Raw genomic sequence first — 15157 nt, forward strand, 5'->3', positions numbered from 1 at the left:
GGCCTTGTCCTGGATGGTCTCCTTCCTGTATGGCTCCAGCTCAGCAAGACGAGCACTCCGCCTGACATGCAGCACCAAGCTAGCCCGCTTGCGGTACACACGCTTCTTCTTGGCAATGGCCTCGTGGGGCTGAGCCAAAGGCGCAGCAGCCCTGGGACGGCGAGAGTAGACCACCGGAGGGGGTGCCAACTCCAGGGCCGGCATGGCGGCAGTAGCAGCACATGCGGCGGCAGGAACGGAGACCGAAGAAGGTGCACAGTTGGCAGCAGAAAGCATAGAGGCAATAACCGAGGGCACCGGAGGAGTGGCTGGGGCGACAGAGGCAGGTGGCAGCACAGAAGTAGATGGCGGCACAGCGGGCTGCATGTCAGCAAGGATAGCATCAAGCAGAACAGGAGGAGCCAGGCGAACCCTAGCGAACGGCACATCATCGTCGGAGGAGCTTAAAGCGAGCTCGACAAAATCGTCGGCGGCAAGCGAAGCATTTCTTGAGGGTGAAGGAGGGGGGCCCTGAGGGAATTCTAGGGAGACGGTGATCGGGCCAAAGGCTGCCATGGCCGCGGTGGCGCAGTGGAGACCGACTGAGGGATCCGGGGCAGGCAAATCCGAGTCGGAGGCAGAGTCCGAACCGGAGTCCGAGTCCGCATCAGAGGAGAAAGGAGATGGGTCACAAGGGCCAATGCGAGAGACCTTGCCATGCTCAAGTAGTTGGACAACTAGGATGTCAAGATTGGGGAGCTGGACTGTGAGAGCATCGAGGAGAGTGGTTCCTTTGAAGAGAGCGACATGAGCCCGAATGGAAGTGCGCTCGTCGGATAGCAGACAGTACTGATCAATGGGGAAGATTTCACCAAGAAAGTTGAGGATGAAGTGGATGCCCGAAGGATGCCAGAGCTCAAGAGGGAAGCCGATGGCCTCCAACTCCGTGAGATCATCCTCAAACAGGGCAGCGGAGCGGCCATGGTTTTCAGCGGGCTCGAACGAAATGGTATTCCCGTCGACATACATAGGGCCACGCGTGATGACGGCGTGGCGAGCAGCAGCAGTGGGGAAGGTGACAAGGCCTGCGCCACGGAAAGACGCCGCGACGCGGAAGACAGGGTTGCCACCGTGCTCCCGAAGCACGCGGCGAATCTCAGGGAATGGGTTGTGAACGGGAGTGCGGAAGTGGACGAAGGCATACCTAGCTATGTCATCGTTAACAAGCTGCGGTGGGACAACGATGAAGGGCTGGCGAGGCGGGTGGGGGATGGGGGCAAAGGTGGGAGGCCCCCTGTTTAGGGTGCGGGGGAGGCGTCAAGGCCGGGCGGGGAGCGTGGGTGGGGCGGGGAGGGGAAAGGTTGAGGCGGCGAGCTCCATCTCCATCTGATGGAACTCTTTTGGCACCAACATTGTGATTCTGCACTTAATGCTTGACTGAAATCACCCTTAACCCAACGAACAATGTTGTTATATGCAACAGAAACACAAGTAGAAGATGATGATCAACAATGTTCTAGGACATAGTCACAGATCAGCGAGACATACCATCATTCATGAATTTATTGAACAGGCATCAGGCATAACAACACCTAGCTATGCTCTTCAAATTGATACTAACGCTAGAAATTTCACACCATCTAATGTTACTCAAAACATAATTAATGGTTCTAGCCTGTCTTGTAGATTGTGGAGCTGTGCATGCAAATTTGGACGGTAGTGATCCTCGAGGATTTTATGTATGGGGATTGAAGTGGAGTTATTCAATACGATGAGTTTTATAGTTAACGCCTGTAGATACTCAGCTGTTTCAAGTTCAGCTGACATAGTTATTTCTTATTTCCTGGACAGATTTTCTGATCATGAGCATGTCCAAGTCTCTGCGGCCATCTCCATGCTATTTATCTTCCAATACATTTTTTACTAACTGGCTGGGTGTTATTTGAATGGAAGAGAGCATACCACTGAAAATTACAGTTTTCATTTTCTTATACAGAGGTGTACGTATATTAACATGAGCGACATTTTTTCCTAATTGATTTAAATCTATCGCTACTAATCGATTAGTGGACAACGTTGGTGGCATACTTTTTTCTTGCACTTAGGGAACCACAGCATGATCGAGCTGCTTATTAAGGATGCACCTTTCAGAGCAATTGTGTGAAACAAGTGCTCCTTTCTGTTTGTCTTTCTAACCTTAAACGACCTTCAGTTTGGGGGGGGTTGTAATTTGGCCGGGACAGCAGCGCTAAAATTACACGCTGTATGCATCACTTAATCACAAGTGACTTTTAGTTTCCATGCGTTTGTTCAATAATAATTAATAAGCTGAAGCTCAAATTAATACTTTTTTGTTCTGTTTGCAACAAAGCAGAAGCAGTCTCCACTGAAGGAATGGACACTGAGAGTGACAAATGATAAGCAGTTCTATTTGTCTTTACCAAATAGGTATACTCAATATCTTTATATATTAACAAAACATGCCCAGCAATCGCTTGGATGCGATGCGGTACTTAGGTACAAAGGATAAAAATATCAGATATTAAATTGGCATGCTTAAAAGGTGTAAAGGCAGCTGCCGTCGTCACTCCTCGCCGTTGGGTCGAAGTTCTTGGCAGTCTGGTCGGTGCATCCTGCCGGCACAGGCAAAGTACCTTGCTGTGCCCCTTTACCTGCAATTTAATTGTTTTGGACGATCTGATGAGAAGATGAGCTTGATATGCCGGATGAACAGGTAAGAAGAATAGGCCTCCACTGTTTGTTTATGATTCACTCTCTTTTGTTTCAGAAGTAAGCAAGTGAGAAGTAAGTATGTATGTAAAGTAGGTGCTGAAAGTATAAAAGGATTGTGCGTAGTTCACCTCCTCCTATGCAGCAAGAGATGGTGGGTGTGTATGGAGAATGTTCTAACCGTAGAAGGAACCAGTCTTCATCGCATCCTGGTTAGCATCACCCAGAGCTGCCTGGCTCATGTAGGTGTCAGCAAGCTGCACACGCTTGACATTGTCCTGCTCCTGGACGAGCATGTGCCCGTACTCTAGCAGCTTCTCGACTGTCATCTTTGGCTGCTCAAAGGTCACTGGTCCGTCCCGCGAGTTCACAAGCTTCTTGCCAATGTTCTCGATACCGGTAGAGGTCACCCACTTGCGCACCTCGTCGTCGTACACCCGAGCACGCAGAGCACCGAAAAAGTCTGTGTAGGATTGACCATCCTTTGTTAATACTATACAACTTGATTGCCCTGATGAATATATATTATCTCTGCGGTGCAGTTGTGAGGAACATACCGATGGATTGTCCTGGGAAGGTGTCGACGATCTTGACGACGGACTCGTCGCTGACATTGTCGGTCTGGAAGATACCCTTGCAGACACCGATACGGTCGTCGCGGGTGGGAGCCCAGTAGAACTTCTCCATACGACCATCACGGATGAGAGGGGCGTACAACGTTGAGAAATCGTTACCAGTGACGACGATGGGCACACGAGGGTTCTCCTCCTTGTTGTACATGCCTGGGAGCTGCACGTTGGTGGGGGCATCGGCGATGTTCATGAGGGTGGCGTTCACCATCTGGTTGTTGACGGTGTACTGTGTGGTCCCGCCCATCCGACCCGCACCGGCGTCAAGATCGTTGATGAAGAGGCAGCACATCTTACCCTTCTTGATCATGTCTGCAGCCTCACGGTACCGCTGCCTGATGAGCTTGGCTGGCTCTCCGGCGTTGCCACTCTCCAGCTCTCCGGCACTCATCATGATTGGGCTGTGGTGAAAAGCACACGTCATTATCTATTACTAGCACTGTGGCTTGATGCATCTATGACTGTGTGACAGTATGTATAATAGATGAATGTAAATTCCTACTTGATGCCCATCTTGGCGAAGACAAGCTCACACTGGAAGGATTTTCCTTGACCCTTGCCTCCCCAGATACCCAAGATGAGTGGGATCTGAATTTCGATTCAAGGTCAGTTCCAGAATCAGAATGATTTTCTTGCTGCTAATCAATAGTCATGATGCATACCTTGATGTTGGGCAGGGTCATGAAGTTCTTGGAGAGATGGACAACAAGCTTGTCCATGAAAGCAGGAGCGATGTAGAAGCCTCCCATGGTGTTGTCGAAGTCGTACTTCTTGAGTCCCTGGCTGACGTACTCGTAGGAGCTGAGGACGGCCTCGTGGGTGCCGTCGCCCGTGGGCGCCTGGAAGAGGGAGTCCACGATGCCCTTCCCTCTGGTGATGTCCTGCTGGTCGTCGGAGATATCGTAGGCAAGACCCTTCCACTTGTCTGTGTTCCTCTTCTCGTCGATGTTTTCCGCTGCCATGACTGTGAACCTGTTGGCCTTGGAGCTCTTGCCATGGTAGTTCACGGCCGAGGTCACCTGCTTCTTGAGCTTCTTCCCGAGGAAGTTGGTCGGCGTAGAAGCCTGTATACATTACACACACACACACATGAGACGCCGTTGAAGACATTGATACGATATCATCACTAAACAAGAGATGCAATCAATCAATTGATCGATCGATCAGTGTGTCATACGCACCGGGGCACCGACGGTGGAGGAGAAGGCAGCAGCCATCTCGGTGCTGCTTGGTCGACCTTGCTAGCAACGGTGGATGCGCGGCTGTGCTGGTGATCAGCGATGAATGACTGCTGCTGCTCAAAGTATAGAGGCCCAGCTATGAGATGCCTTAAATACACATGGATTGGCATATTGCTGCGGTGGGGAGCTTGGAGGAGGAGGCGACATACACACACCCCTGCTTGTGGATCAGCTTCCCGATCCCGCACAGGCCACACGCTGGAGATTGGGTTCTGAGCCTCTTGGCCGGCCGGTTGGATGACTTGGACCGTCAAGACCAAACGCTGCAGCTGCAGCTGCAGGTACGTCTGCTGGCCATCAATTCCATGGCCTTCCACGGCCACAGAATCTAACCATTCATGCTCAAATCATCTCCATTTTCTTCCGTGCCTTTCGTTTTTCCTTTCACCGGATCGTCTTGTTTATTAGCCAAGCTATGTCGTTGCATAACCACAAAAAAGGGTCTCTCCTTGCTTGTTGGATGAGGCACCCAAGATTGTATTCTAGTTCAAGTACCACAAATTTGTTGCTGCCATACATATACTGGTTTGTTGATAACCATCAAGCTAGGGATGTCATTTGGCACCACACAAATAAGTCCTGGTTGACATCAAGCACATGGGTATGTACTTTTGTGTACTCCAATAATATTGCCACTTCGGTAAAAAAAAATGAAACGTATTAAGAGAAAAGCAAGTCATGCAGTGTTTTTTTATTTGAAGGGAAAATGATAGCGTGTGTATATGTCACGTCTGTAATGTTTTCATGTAAATGTTATTGGTGCTGCTTAGCTCAAGTTTCCTGGAATTATCATTGTCTTGGTCTACTACAGACCATTGATCCTTTTGAAGAATGCTAGCCGTGTTTGCCTTGCACAATCTTTGTCCAATACGCGCTCTAGTGATGTTGTCCTTGTTAATCAGTTTCCAAATCCGTCAAGAGGAAAATATACATGTCACTAGTCATGACCCCCACATCCACAGTACCTAATCAAGAATTTTCAGAGGATTTCCAGCTATCTGCTAATCTTCCAACAAGTGCTAATATGAGATAGGTTGTTGGGACCCTAGCTTGCATCCATTATTAGAGTGATTAAGCGGAAAATGACGATTCAGGTATATATAGGCAATACGAAAACATATACAATTGGATTCTCTTTCAAGAAGAGACTTACAATTGGGCTACCTGTGCGGCGATGAATCAAAAAGTTTGAGTGGATTCGAGTCCAAAATATTCCAGCATATATATAGTGCATGCATGCACGCATGCATCTTAAGTATAGGACTTTCTACTTGCCGTAGAAGGCGCCGGTCGCCATGGCGTCGTCGTTGGCTTGGCCGAGCGCCGCCTCGCTGAGGTACTTGTCGGCGAGCTGCACGCGCTTCACGTTCTCCTGCTCCTGGACCAGCATGTGGCCGTACTCCATGAGCTTCTCGATGGTCATCTTGGGCTGGTCGAACGTCGGCGGCCCCTCCCTGGAGTTGACGAGCCGCTTGGAGATGTTCTCGACGCCGATCTCGCCGACCCACTTGCGCACCTCGTCGTCGTACACCCGCGCCCGCAGCGCGCCGAAGAAGTCGATGGACTGCCCCGGGAAGGTGTCCACCAGCCTCACCACGGCCTCGTCGGGGACGTTGTCGGTGCGGAAGATGCCCTTGCACACGCCGATGCGGTCCTCCCGGGTGGGCGCCCAGTAGAACTTCTCCATGCGGCCGTCCCGGATGAGGGGCGCGTACAGCGTCGAGAAGTCGTTGCCGGTGACGATGATGGGCACGCGTGGGTTCTCCTCCTTGTTGTACATCCCCGGGAGCTGCACGTTGGTGGGCGCGTCCGCGATGTTCATCAGGGTGGCGTTCACCATCTGGTTGTTCACCGTGTACTGCGTCGTCCCGCCCATCCGCCCCGCGCCGGCGTCCAGGTCGTTGATGAAGAGGCAGCACATCTTGCCCTTCTTGATAATGTCGGCAGCCTCGCGGTACCTCTGCCGGATCAGCTTGGCCGGCTCGCCGGCGTTGCCGCTCTCCAGCTCTCCGGCGCTCATCATGATGGGGTTGATGCCCATCTTGGCGAACACCAGCTCGCACTGGAACGACTTGCCCTGTCCCTTGCCTCCCCAGATACCCAGGATGAGAGGGACCTTGATGTTGGGGAGTGTCATGAAGTTCTTGGCGAGGTGGACGATGAGCTTGTCCATGAACGCCGGGGCGATGTACAGCCCGTCCATGGTGTTGTCGAAGTCGTACTTGCGCAGGCCCTGGCTGATGTACTCGTAGGAGCTCAGGATGGCCTCGTGGGTGCCGTCGCCCATGGGGGCCTGGAACAGGGAGTCCACGATGCCTTTCCCCCTCGTGATGTCCTGCTGGTCATCGGAGATGTCGTAAGCGAGACCCTTCCACCGATCGGCATCGGTCTGCTTGCCCTCGTCAAGTTCCTTTTTGGCCGCCATGGCCCTGACCACCCTATTGTTGATCTTGTTGCCACCATGGTAGTAGTTCAACGCACCGGCCTGCTTCTTCACCTTCTTCCCGAGGAAGGTGGTCGGGGTCGACGCCTGGAAGTATAACATTGCAGTCAGCCCCAACCAGATTCATGTACGTTGGCTCATTTGGTTCAATAGCAGTTGCCACGATGCACGCTTGAGTTGAATATATGCTTCATTAATTTGTAGATAAGGGCCTCTCTGATTCAGAGGATTCCCAAAGAAATTTTGGAGGATTCTAATTCTTAGGCTATTTTTTTCAATGTGGGTTGTTTGATTTGTAGGATTCCAATTCACGTGATTTTTTTTTCTTATGATTCATCTGTACTAGTTTTTCGTAGGAAAATATTCATCCACTCCAACCTAATGTGAAAAAATTTACGTTTTTCTTGTACACAATCAAACAACCATATTATTCAAAAGTTTCAAAGATGGTGTGCCATTCTGTTCCTATGTTTTTCATATTCCAACGATTTAGGAATACTATGAATCAAAGATGTCGTAAGTTTTCTAGGAAGTGTATCAACCGTTGATTTGGGCATTTTCAGTCTTCAGTCACTATTTAATTGCATGTCATATAAAATTAATTAGTCCATCCAAAAGCTCGAGCCTATGAAGAGAGGCAGAAGGTTGAAAGTATATTTCAACGCTCCAACTCATACCAGGAGGGGTGGGCCCGTGTTGAGGGGAGTGGGGGCCCAAGATCGCATTCAAAATATGAAATTTCAATATGATTTGTATAACTTCTAGGGGAAAATGCTAAAACTCAATGAATTTAGACAAAAATGTATCACCACTCTTATGTTTGGCCCGTAGTCAAAATAGTTTCTCGGTCTGCCTCTGCATACTGGGCCTTGAAATTGATGTCTCATGGCTTGAATAACATATTGGATTACATAACAACTTAACCAGCTCAGCCAAAAGTTCTTGCTGATGGAGAATAATGAAAAATAGTCAGTTTTTTAAATTGTTGTATCTAGATTCAATCTTTCTTCCCTCTCCCTCCCTCCTTCATATCGACCATTCACTTTTCTTTTAAAGATTATTAGATCTAGATCTAGTTTTCTCCTCACTCGGTCCCCTTCTTGAAGGCAGGAGACAAAGAAGAACCGGTTGAGAATCTATATGTCACTCAAAATTCTCACAAACAGGCTAGACAACCGTGTGCCTTCACTCGAGACTTTTTTTAGGTCCTACCTTTGTTCTCCTCCTCCCCGCAATACCATCTAAAGAGTGTAACCACTAACATCGCACATTTCTCAACCCTCACCCCGCACTATTTATAGTTTGCGTCGTGATTCAACAAACCACACAATAGTTGCTCCTTAAGAAAATCTCGCTACCAACTCGCAACTCCTATTCTTTTTCATCCACGCCACCAAGAATCAGCAGCTAGTGCTGCCTACATTATCTTTGCCGTGCTAGCTCAACATTTATGGTCATGCCCAAACCGAGCACAAATGACCTCATTTGATAGCCTCGCCCCACGACGGCCGACCATTCACCCCACCACCCTAGTCTCGATAAGCCCCGGAAGGCATGGGTGAGGAAAAGATGACCTTGTCCGAGTCAACACATAGAGGAGGCCCTGCTTGTCGCGTCCAAATCTCAAAGCAAGATCACACGGTCACAAATTATATTGTAATTGTACAAAATGAAACAATCCAAAGCTGAAAATATGTAGCAAGTCAGCCATATTTAGAGGAGGCGATGAGTATTGTTTTAGTAACTTAGCGAGTAGACGTACATACGTTCTGTCCACTGGATTAAGGATCAGCTGCCATGAGTGTAGGTCTAGTCATACGTACCGGAGCTCCAACGGTGGACGAGAAAGCAGAAGCCATCGTGTCGATTGTTCTCTCCCCGCACCTGATAACTTAATTAGTTTCAGATTAATTTGATGTGCGTACAGTGGTATATGCAAGCTCAGCTTAGGCGTACTACTAGTACACCTGCAGATGCAGCTCGACTGAGATGGTCAGTGATCGACCGAGCTGATGTGGATAAAAGAGAGGGTGCGCTGGCTAGCAAGTACAGATGCGATGCCGATCGGTGCAGCTTGGCTATGGCGGCTTATATAGGTGCACGCACAGACGGCCATGGTGCAAACGTCCAACACGACTGGAGTGACCTACAGCGTGCGCGACTATTCTAGAGCGTCCCTGCGTAATCACGCAGTCAGGCGAGATAAGCTGTGATTGTTAGGCTCTAATTGGCTTTGCTTAGCGCGATGGCTGCGATAAGTAGTGAGGCGAGCCAAGTGGAGTGGATGATGAGATGTTAATTGTGTGGATGGGGCTGGGCATCGCCCAGGAGCCACACGCTGAGGATTGGCTTCCTGGCTACCCTGGCTCAGTCCATCAAAGGCGTCGACGTGGCTGCTTGTCAGCCTCCTGATCGGCGCATCCAACGGCCTAAAAGAAATCTAAGCTGCCTGCCTTCGGTTCCTTGTGGGTTACGGGCCCGGAGCATCTTTTTGCGGGTATGCATGCATTATTAAATCAGCGTGCGCCGCCGTAGAAACAATGATGCCTTCATCCTTCACCATAAAAATCACATCTTGTTCGTTCCATTTTCTTTTTGCATTTTGCATGAAACGTCTAGACTGGCTTTACACCACCACAAAGTACTAATCTCATTCCCTCCGGTAGGGCCCGGGTTACTGTCAGGAAACTTCATGAACTAGCTTTTTTGTTTTGTATCTACTAGGTTGCACATCACCACAGGATCTAAAATTTCCATCTTATCTAAAAAGCCTCTATGGTTATTTTTCATTTCCTTGCTTATTTATTTGGACACCTGTGAAATTAATTTTATAGATACAACTGAATCGCATTCTATTTTTTGAGTGTACAACTTAAGGGCGTGTACAATGATGCTATCTCAAGAGTCCCGTATAAAATAAATGTTGAGGTAGACGAGAGAGAAATCATTCCATGCTATGATTAGATTTATCTTAATTCTTCTTTCTTAATTGCGGATGCTTGCGAGAGGGGATAATCATAAGTGGGAGGCTTGCTTACGTAAGAACAGCACCGAAGCACCGATCCACCCACATATTAAATTATCAAAGTAACAAACGTGAATCAAACAAACATGATGAAAGTAACTAGATGATAATTCTCATGTGTCCTCGAGAACACTTTGCTTTTCATAAGACATCGTTCCGGCTTGTCCTTTGCTATAAAAAGGATTGGGTTACCTTGCTGCACATTTCCTACTATTGTTACTTGTTATCCGTTATGAATTACCTTGCTACAAAATAATCTATTACCGATAGGTTCGACACTCTTACTTATCGAAATGACTGTGATTGATTCCTTATACTAATTGTGGGTCATCAGGAACACTTTTAGATTTGATCGATGTGAATAGATTCGTAATTACGTATTACGTGGTAATTTGGAATATGACGGGAAACAAGCTCATAATGTATTGATGGTTTTTGGTTCGAAGCCCAAAATGGTTCCCAGATGTGTACGTGTATGCCCACTATCACACACAGTCCAAATATCGTCATCGTGTCCGATGGATGGGCTGTCGTGCCTCCCATGGGTGCCAAACGGTTGACTAGAACCGCTATATGCAGGTGGTTGCTCGCCGTTGAGGCAGCTGCGGCGTGCTCTGCTCATGCCCCCCTCCCCTGAGCGCTCTGATCGCCGTTGAGGCGGCTGATACATCTCCAACGTATCTATAATTTTTGATTGTTTCATGCTATCATAGTATCAATCTTGGATATTTTATATAACTTTTTGAACTATTTTGTATCATTTTTTAGGACTAACCTATTAACCCAGTGCCTAGTGCCAGTTGTTGTTTTCTGCTTGTTTTTGGTTTTCCAGGAAAACGTACCAAATGGAGTCCAAACGCTACAAATTTTTTGATGATTTTTTTCTAGACAAGAGAGACTGAGGGAGTCCTGGATTAGGGGGTGTTCGGGTAGCCGGACTGTACCTTCAGCCGGACTCCTGGACTATGAAGATACAAGATTGAAGACTTCGTCTCGTGTTCGGATGGGACTTTCCTTGGCGTGGAAGGCAAGCTTGGCGATGCGGATATTCAAGATCTCCTACCATTGTAACCAACTCTATGTAACCCTAACCCTATCCGGTGTCTATATAAACCAGAGGGTTGTAGTCCGTAGGCAATCAACTCCATACACAACAATCATACCATAGGCTAGCTTCTAGGGTTTAGCCTCCTTGATCTCGTGGTAGATCTACTCTTGTGCTACCCATATCATCAATATTAATCAAGCAGGAGTAGGGTATTACCTCCATCGAGAGGGCCCGAACCTGGGTAAAACAAAGTGTTCCCTGCTTCCTGTTACCATCCGGTCTAGACGCACAGTTCGGGACCCCCTACCCGAGATCCGCCGGTTTTGACACCGACATTGGTGCTTTCATTGAGAGTTCCTTTGTGCCGTCACAATCAGGAAGGATGCTTCCTCCCGTCTTTAAAGACGGCGCCGTTGCTAAGGGAGCCTTGGCTGTCGGCCAAACCCTCTGACTAGGTGGTTTTCTCATGACCGCCTGTTCGGCTGTTGCGCCGACGATGACCTCTCGGGTCATCAAAAGCAGCCCACACGTCAGCTCGGAGCTCGTCGAGCAAGTAGATCCAATGGAGCTCTCTTCCGTAAACGAGCTCTTGGATCGCATCGCCGCCCTGGGGGTCGCTACGGATTACGACCAGGTTGGGCTTAAACCCGATCTAAGAGAAACTAACTCTCCCCAAGTCACCCACCACGTTGCCGTGGTAGAGGCGCAGTGTGGCGACCCTTCATCTATTTTGAGGACTAGCTACGTCCGAATTCCCGACTCCTCCAAGCCGGATACCGGCGAAGAGGAGGATGTAACTCAAGACCTGAGCTTAGGATCAGGCAACGGGCTAGATTCGTTGGACAACGTCTAAGAACCCGAACTTCAGAGTTCGGAAACTCTTCGGCCTCCGAATCTTGGATTGGGTGAGGCTTCAGATTCAACGACACCCGCCCACCCAAACGTAAGCGCTCTCTCCCAAATCAGGCAGAGGCCCGAGGAAACAGTACATCATTACTGGGCCAGATTCCTCCTGGTTATGAACAGGATAAAAGATTGCCGCAAGGGAGACGCAATCTCTATTTTTTGCAGTAATTGCACGGATGAGGGAATACTTAACGCCGTAAGTCATCGTGATATTACACGCTTCGCTGACTTGGCGTCCATAGTACAAAAATACTGTGCGATGGAAAGCGCCTGGAAAACCGAAATAAAATTTTGGGACAATCCGGCCTTGAATAGTAATCCCGTCCGAACTAAGAGGGTGCATCATCATACGACACCCGGGATAAACACCAAAAAGCCAAAACCCTCTACAGGGCGTGGAACCGTACTGGAAAGGTGGCTTGATGGACCCTGTAGAATTCACAGTACAGAGGACGCCACACCAACTCACAGCCTTAGAGCATGTTGGATACTCCGGCAGGTGGCCAAAATCGGCGAGAACCTCTTAATCCTGGAGGCCGCAGAAAGGCAGCCCGAGGACACTAGTACCGTTCTCACAATCTTCGAGACTTTCGCATCAAACAATATGCGAAAAAGAACACTCCGCAGCCTCGCCGAAGTCTATCAAGTTGCAACAATAAATCCATGGAGCGACACTGCCATTACCTTCAACGTAAGTGATGAACCTAGATTCCGAACAGCCCGAGCACCAGCCGCATTGGTCCTCAGTCCCATAGTTGACGACTTTTGCCTCACCAAGGTGCTCATGGATGGAGGCAGCGGACTGAACCTCATTTATGAGGAAACCCTTCAAAAAAATGGAAATAGACTGGAACCGCATCGAGCGAAGCAGCACAACCTTTAGAGGAATAATCCCCAGTCGGGAAGCACGCTGCACAGGAAAAATCACACTAGATGTGGTGTTCGGCATGCCGGATAATTACAGGTCCGAAGAAGTCACGTTTCAGGTGGCCCCGTTTAAGAGCGGACATCACGCTTTACTAGGTCGGGAAGCATTCACAATCTTCCAAGCAATACCCCATTACGGGTACATGAAGCTTAAGATGCCCGGGCCGAATGGAATTATCACTCTAGCCAGTGATCCGGACATAGCACTCCGCGCCGAAAACAAGACGGCCGCATTAGCCCTTGAGGCACTATCCGAAGCCTTAGCGGCCGAGGAACTGACTGCGCTGCGCTCCATGGTTAACAGGGATGATGTGATACTCGACAAGAGATCCAAATCCACATCCTTCAAGCCAGCTGACGAAATAGTCAAATTCCAGGTCCATCCAACGGACCCCAATAAAACAGCTTCCATCGGGGCACGACTGAACCTTGATGTAGACGCTGCACTGCGAGAGTTCCTACGAGAGAACTGGGACATTTTTGCCCGGCACCCTTCAGACATGCCAGGAATCCCACGCAGGCTGGCGGAACACAGCTTAAATATCCTAAAAGGATTCAAACCTGTCAAACAAGCCCTTCGGCGTTTTTCCGAACCCAAGAGACAGGCTATGGGAGAGGAGCTAGCCAAGCTATTGGAGGCCGGATTCATTAGAGACATAAAACATCCGGACTGGCTAGCAAACCTGGTGATGGTACCAAAGAAGGACAAATCCTGGCGCCTGTGTGTCGATTTTAAAGACCTTAACACGGCTTGCCCAAAGGATCCCTTCCCCCTCCCCCGTATCGATCAAATTATCGTTGCCACCGCAGGACACGGTTCGTTGTGTTTTCTTGACGCATACTCCGGTTACCATCAAATTAAGATGGCAGAATCAGACCAAGCTGCAACAGCATTCATCACACCATACGGCCCATTCTGCTTCAACACAATGCCCTTCGGGCTGAAAAACGCCGGCGCAACATATCAGCGCATGATCCAGACATGTCTGGCAAACCAGATCGCCAAAACAGTGGAGGCGTATGTGGATGATGTGGTCGTCAAATCAAGACATGTCGAATCCCTATTAAACGACTTGAGGCTTACATTCGATAACCTCCGACAATATGACATCAAGCTCAATCCAGAAAAATGCGTCTTCGGCGTTCCAGCCGGAAAGCTCTTGGGCTTCATTGTATCCGGTAGAGGAATTGAAGCAAACCCAGCCAAGATCCGAGCTTTGTCACAATTGGATGTCCCAAAGGACCTCAAACAAATACAAAAATTAACCAGATGCGTGGCGGCTTTAAGCCGCTTCATCTCCCGCTTGGGAGAAAAGGCACTACCCCTCTATCGCCTCCTTCGGCGCACCGAACACTTCGAGTGGACGGAGGCCGCCATGGCCGGACTTGATGAAATAAAAGCCATATTGGCAACAAACCCAGTCCTGGCCGCGCCGAACACCAGCGAACCAATGTTATTATACATTGCAGCAACACATCAAGTTGTCAGCGCAGTGCTCGTTGTCGAGCGGGAAATAGATGCACATGAATTCCCCCTTCAAAGGCCGGTCTACTACGTATCCATTGTCCTCACTCCATGCAAATCACGGTACCCGCATTATCAAAAGATTGCATACGCGGTATTCATGGCATCCCAAAAGCTACGACACTACTTTCAAGAGTGTTCCATAATAGTAGCCTCAGAAGTACCACTCAATGATATTATTAACAACCGCGACGCAACGGGCCGGATTGCAAAATGGGCCATCGAGCTTCTCCCGTTTGATATAACCTATAAGCCACGGCGAGCTATTAAATCTCAAGCTTTGGCCGACTTCGTCGCAGAATGGACGGAGGTCGAGCTCCCTAAAGAGCACGGCACATATTCAAACTGGATTATGCATTTCGACGACTCCAAAATGTTGACCGGACTAGGGGCTGGCATCGTCCTGATGTCCCCCACAGGAGACACAGTCCAATATGTGCTCTAGATTATGTACACGGATTCCAACAATGCAGCCGAATATGAGGCCCTCCTACATGGTCTCCGGATAGCAGTATCCATGGGTATCCAGCGCCTAGAGGTACGCGGGGATTCAAACCTCACGATATCCCAAATAAATGGAGACTTCGACACCAAGGACCCAAAAATGGCAGCTTACCGCAACGCCGTCCTAAAAATGTCAGCTCGATTCGAAGGGCTGGAGTTTCACCATATAGCCCGAGAAAACAATCAAGCAGCGGACGTCC

At 49.0% G+C, this 15157-nt stretch overlaps 2 protein-coding genes across 4 annotated transcripts; both read right to left on the reverse strand.

Moving 5' to 3' along the window:
• Positions 1 to 2399: 2399 nt before the first annotated feature.
• Positions 2400 to 4680, reverse strand: LOC119286102 (ribulose bisphosphate carboxylase/oxygenase activase A, chloroplastic). Of its 2 annotated transcripts, none has more exons than XM_037565441.1 (6): positions 4520 to 4680; positions 4001 to 4402; positions 3841 to 3926; positions 3267 to 3739; positions 2891 to 3172; positions 2400 to 2651 (listed from the first exon to the last, which is right to left on the reverse strand). In XM_037565441.1, exons 1-6 carry the CDS (start codon positions 4553 to 4555, stop codon positions 2536 to 2538), a joined length of 1395 nt encoding a protein of 464 aa, XP_037421338.1. In that variant the 5' UTR covers positions 4556 to 4680; the 3' UTR covers positions 2400 to 2535. The 2 variants fall into 2 exon arrangements, with proteins under 2 accessions (XP_037421338.1, XP_037421339.1); XM_037565442.1 differs by having other exon boundaries at positions 2410 to 2651; positions 2841 to 3172.
• A 970-nt stretch (positions 4681 to 5650) lies between these two features.
• Positions 5651 to 9093, reverse strand: LOC119286103 (ribulose bisphosphate carboxylase/oxygenase activase B, chloroplastic-like). 2 transcript variants are annotated; one of them, XM_037565444.1, is made up of 3 exons: positions 8990 to 9077; positions 8846 to 8906; positions 5651 to 7109 (listed from the first exon to the last, which is right to left on the reverse strand). In XM_037565444.1, exons 2-3 carry the CDS (start codon positions 8879 to 8881, stop codon positions 5847 to 5849), a joined length of 1299 nt encoding a protein of 432 aa, XP_037421341.1. In that variant the 5' UTR covers positions 8882 to 8906; positions 8990 to 9077; the 3' UTR covers positions 5651 to 5846. The 2 variants fall into 2 exon arrangements, with proteins under 2 accessions (XP_037421341.1, XP_037421340.1); XM_037565443.1 differs by having other exon boundaries at positions 8846 to 9093.
• Positions 9094 to 15157: the final 6064 nt, after the last annotated feature.

The sequence above is a fragment of the Triticum dicoccoides genome, chromosome 4A (assembly GCF_002162155.2).
Source record: "Triticum dicoccoides isolate Atlit2015 ecotype Zavitan chromosome 4A, WEW_v2.0, whole genome shotgun sequence".
In the NCBI taxonomy this organism is placed as follows: Eukaryota; Viridiplantae; Streptophyta; class Magnoliopsida; order Poales; family Poaceae; genus Triticum; species Triticum dicoccoides.

What these genes read in the sequence shown, in the direction of transcription:
- LOC119286103 (XM_037565443.1), bottom strand. Translation starts at nt 8,881, where the DNA reads ATGGCTTCTGCTTTCTCGTCCACCGTTGGAGCTCCG. An exon ending in CGTCCACCGTTGGAGCTCCG is followed by an intron (nt 7,110 to 8,845) that starts GTACGTATGACT and finishes TTATACTTCCAG; the next exon opens with GCGTCGACCCCGACCACCTT.
- LOC119286102 (XM_037565441.1), bottom strand. Translation starts at nt 4,555, where the DNA reads ATGGCTGCTGCCTTCTCCTCCACCGTCGGTGCCCCG. An exon ending in CCTCCACCGTCGGTGCCCCG is followed by an intron (nt 4,403 to 4,519) that starts GTGCGTATGACA and finishes TAATGTATACAG; the next exon opens with GCTTCTACGCCGACCAACTT. An exon ending in TGACCCTGCCCAACATCAAG is followed by an intron (nt 3,927 to 4,000) that starts GTATGCATCATG and finishes ATCGAAATTCAG; the next exon opens with ATCCCACTCATCTTGGGTAT.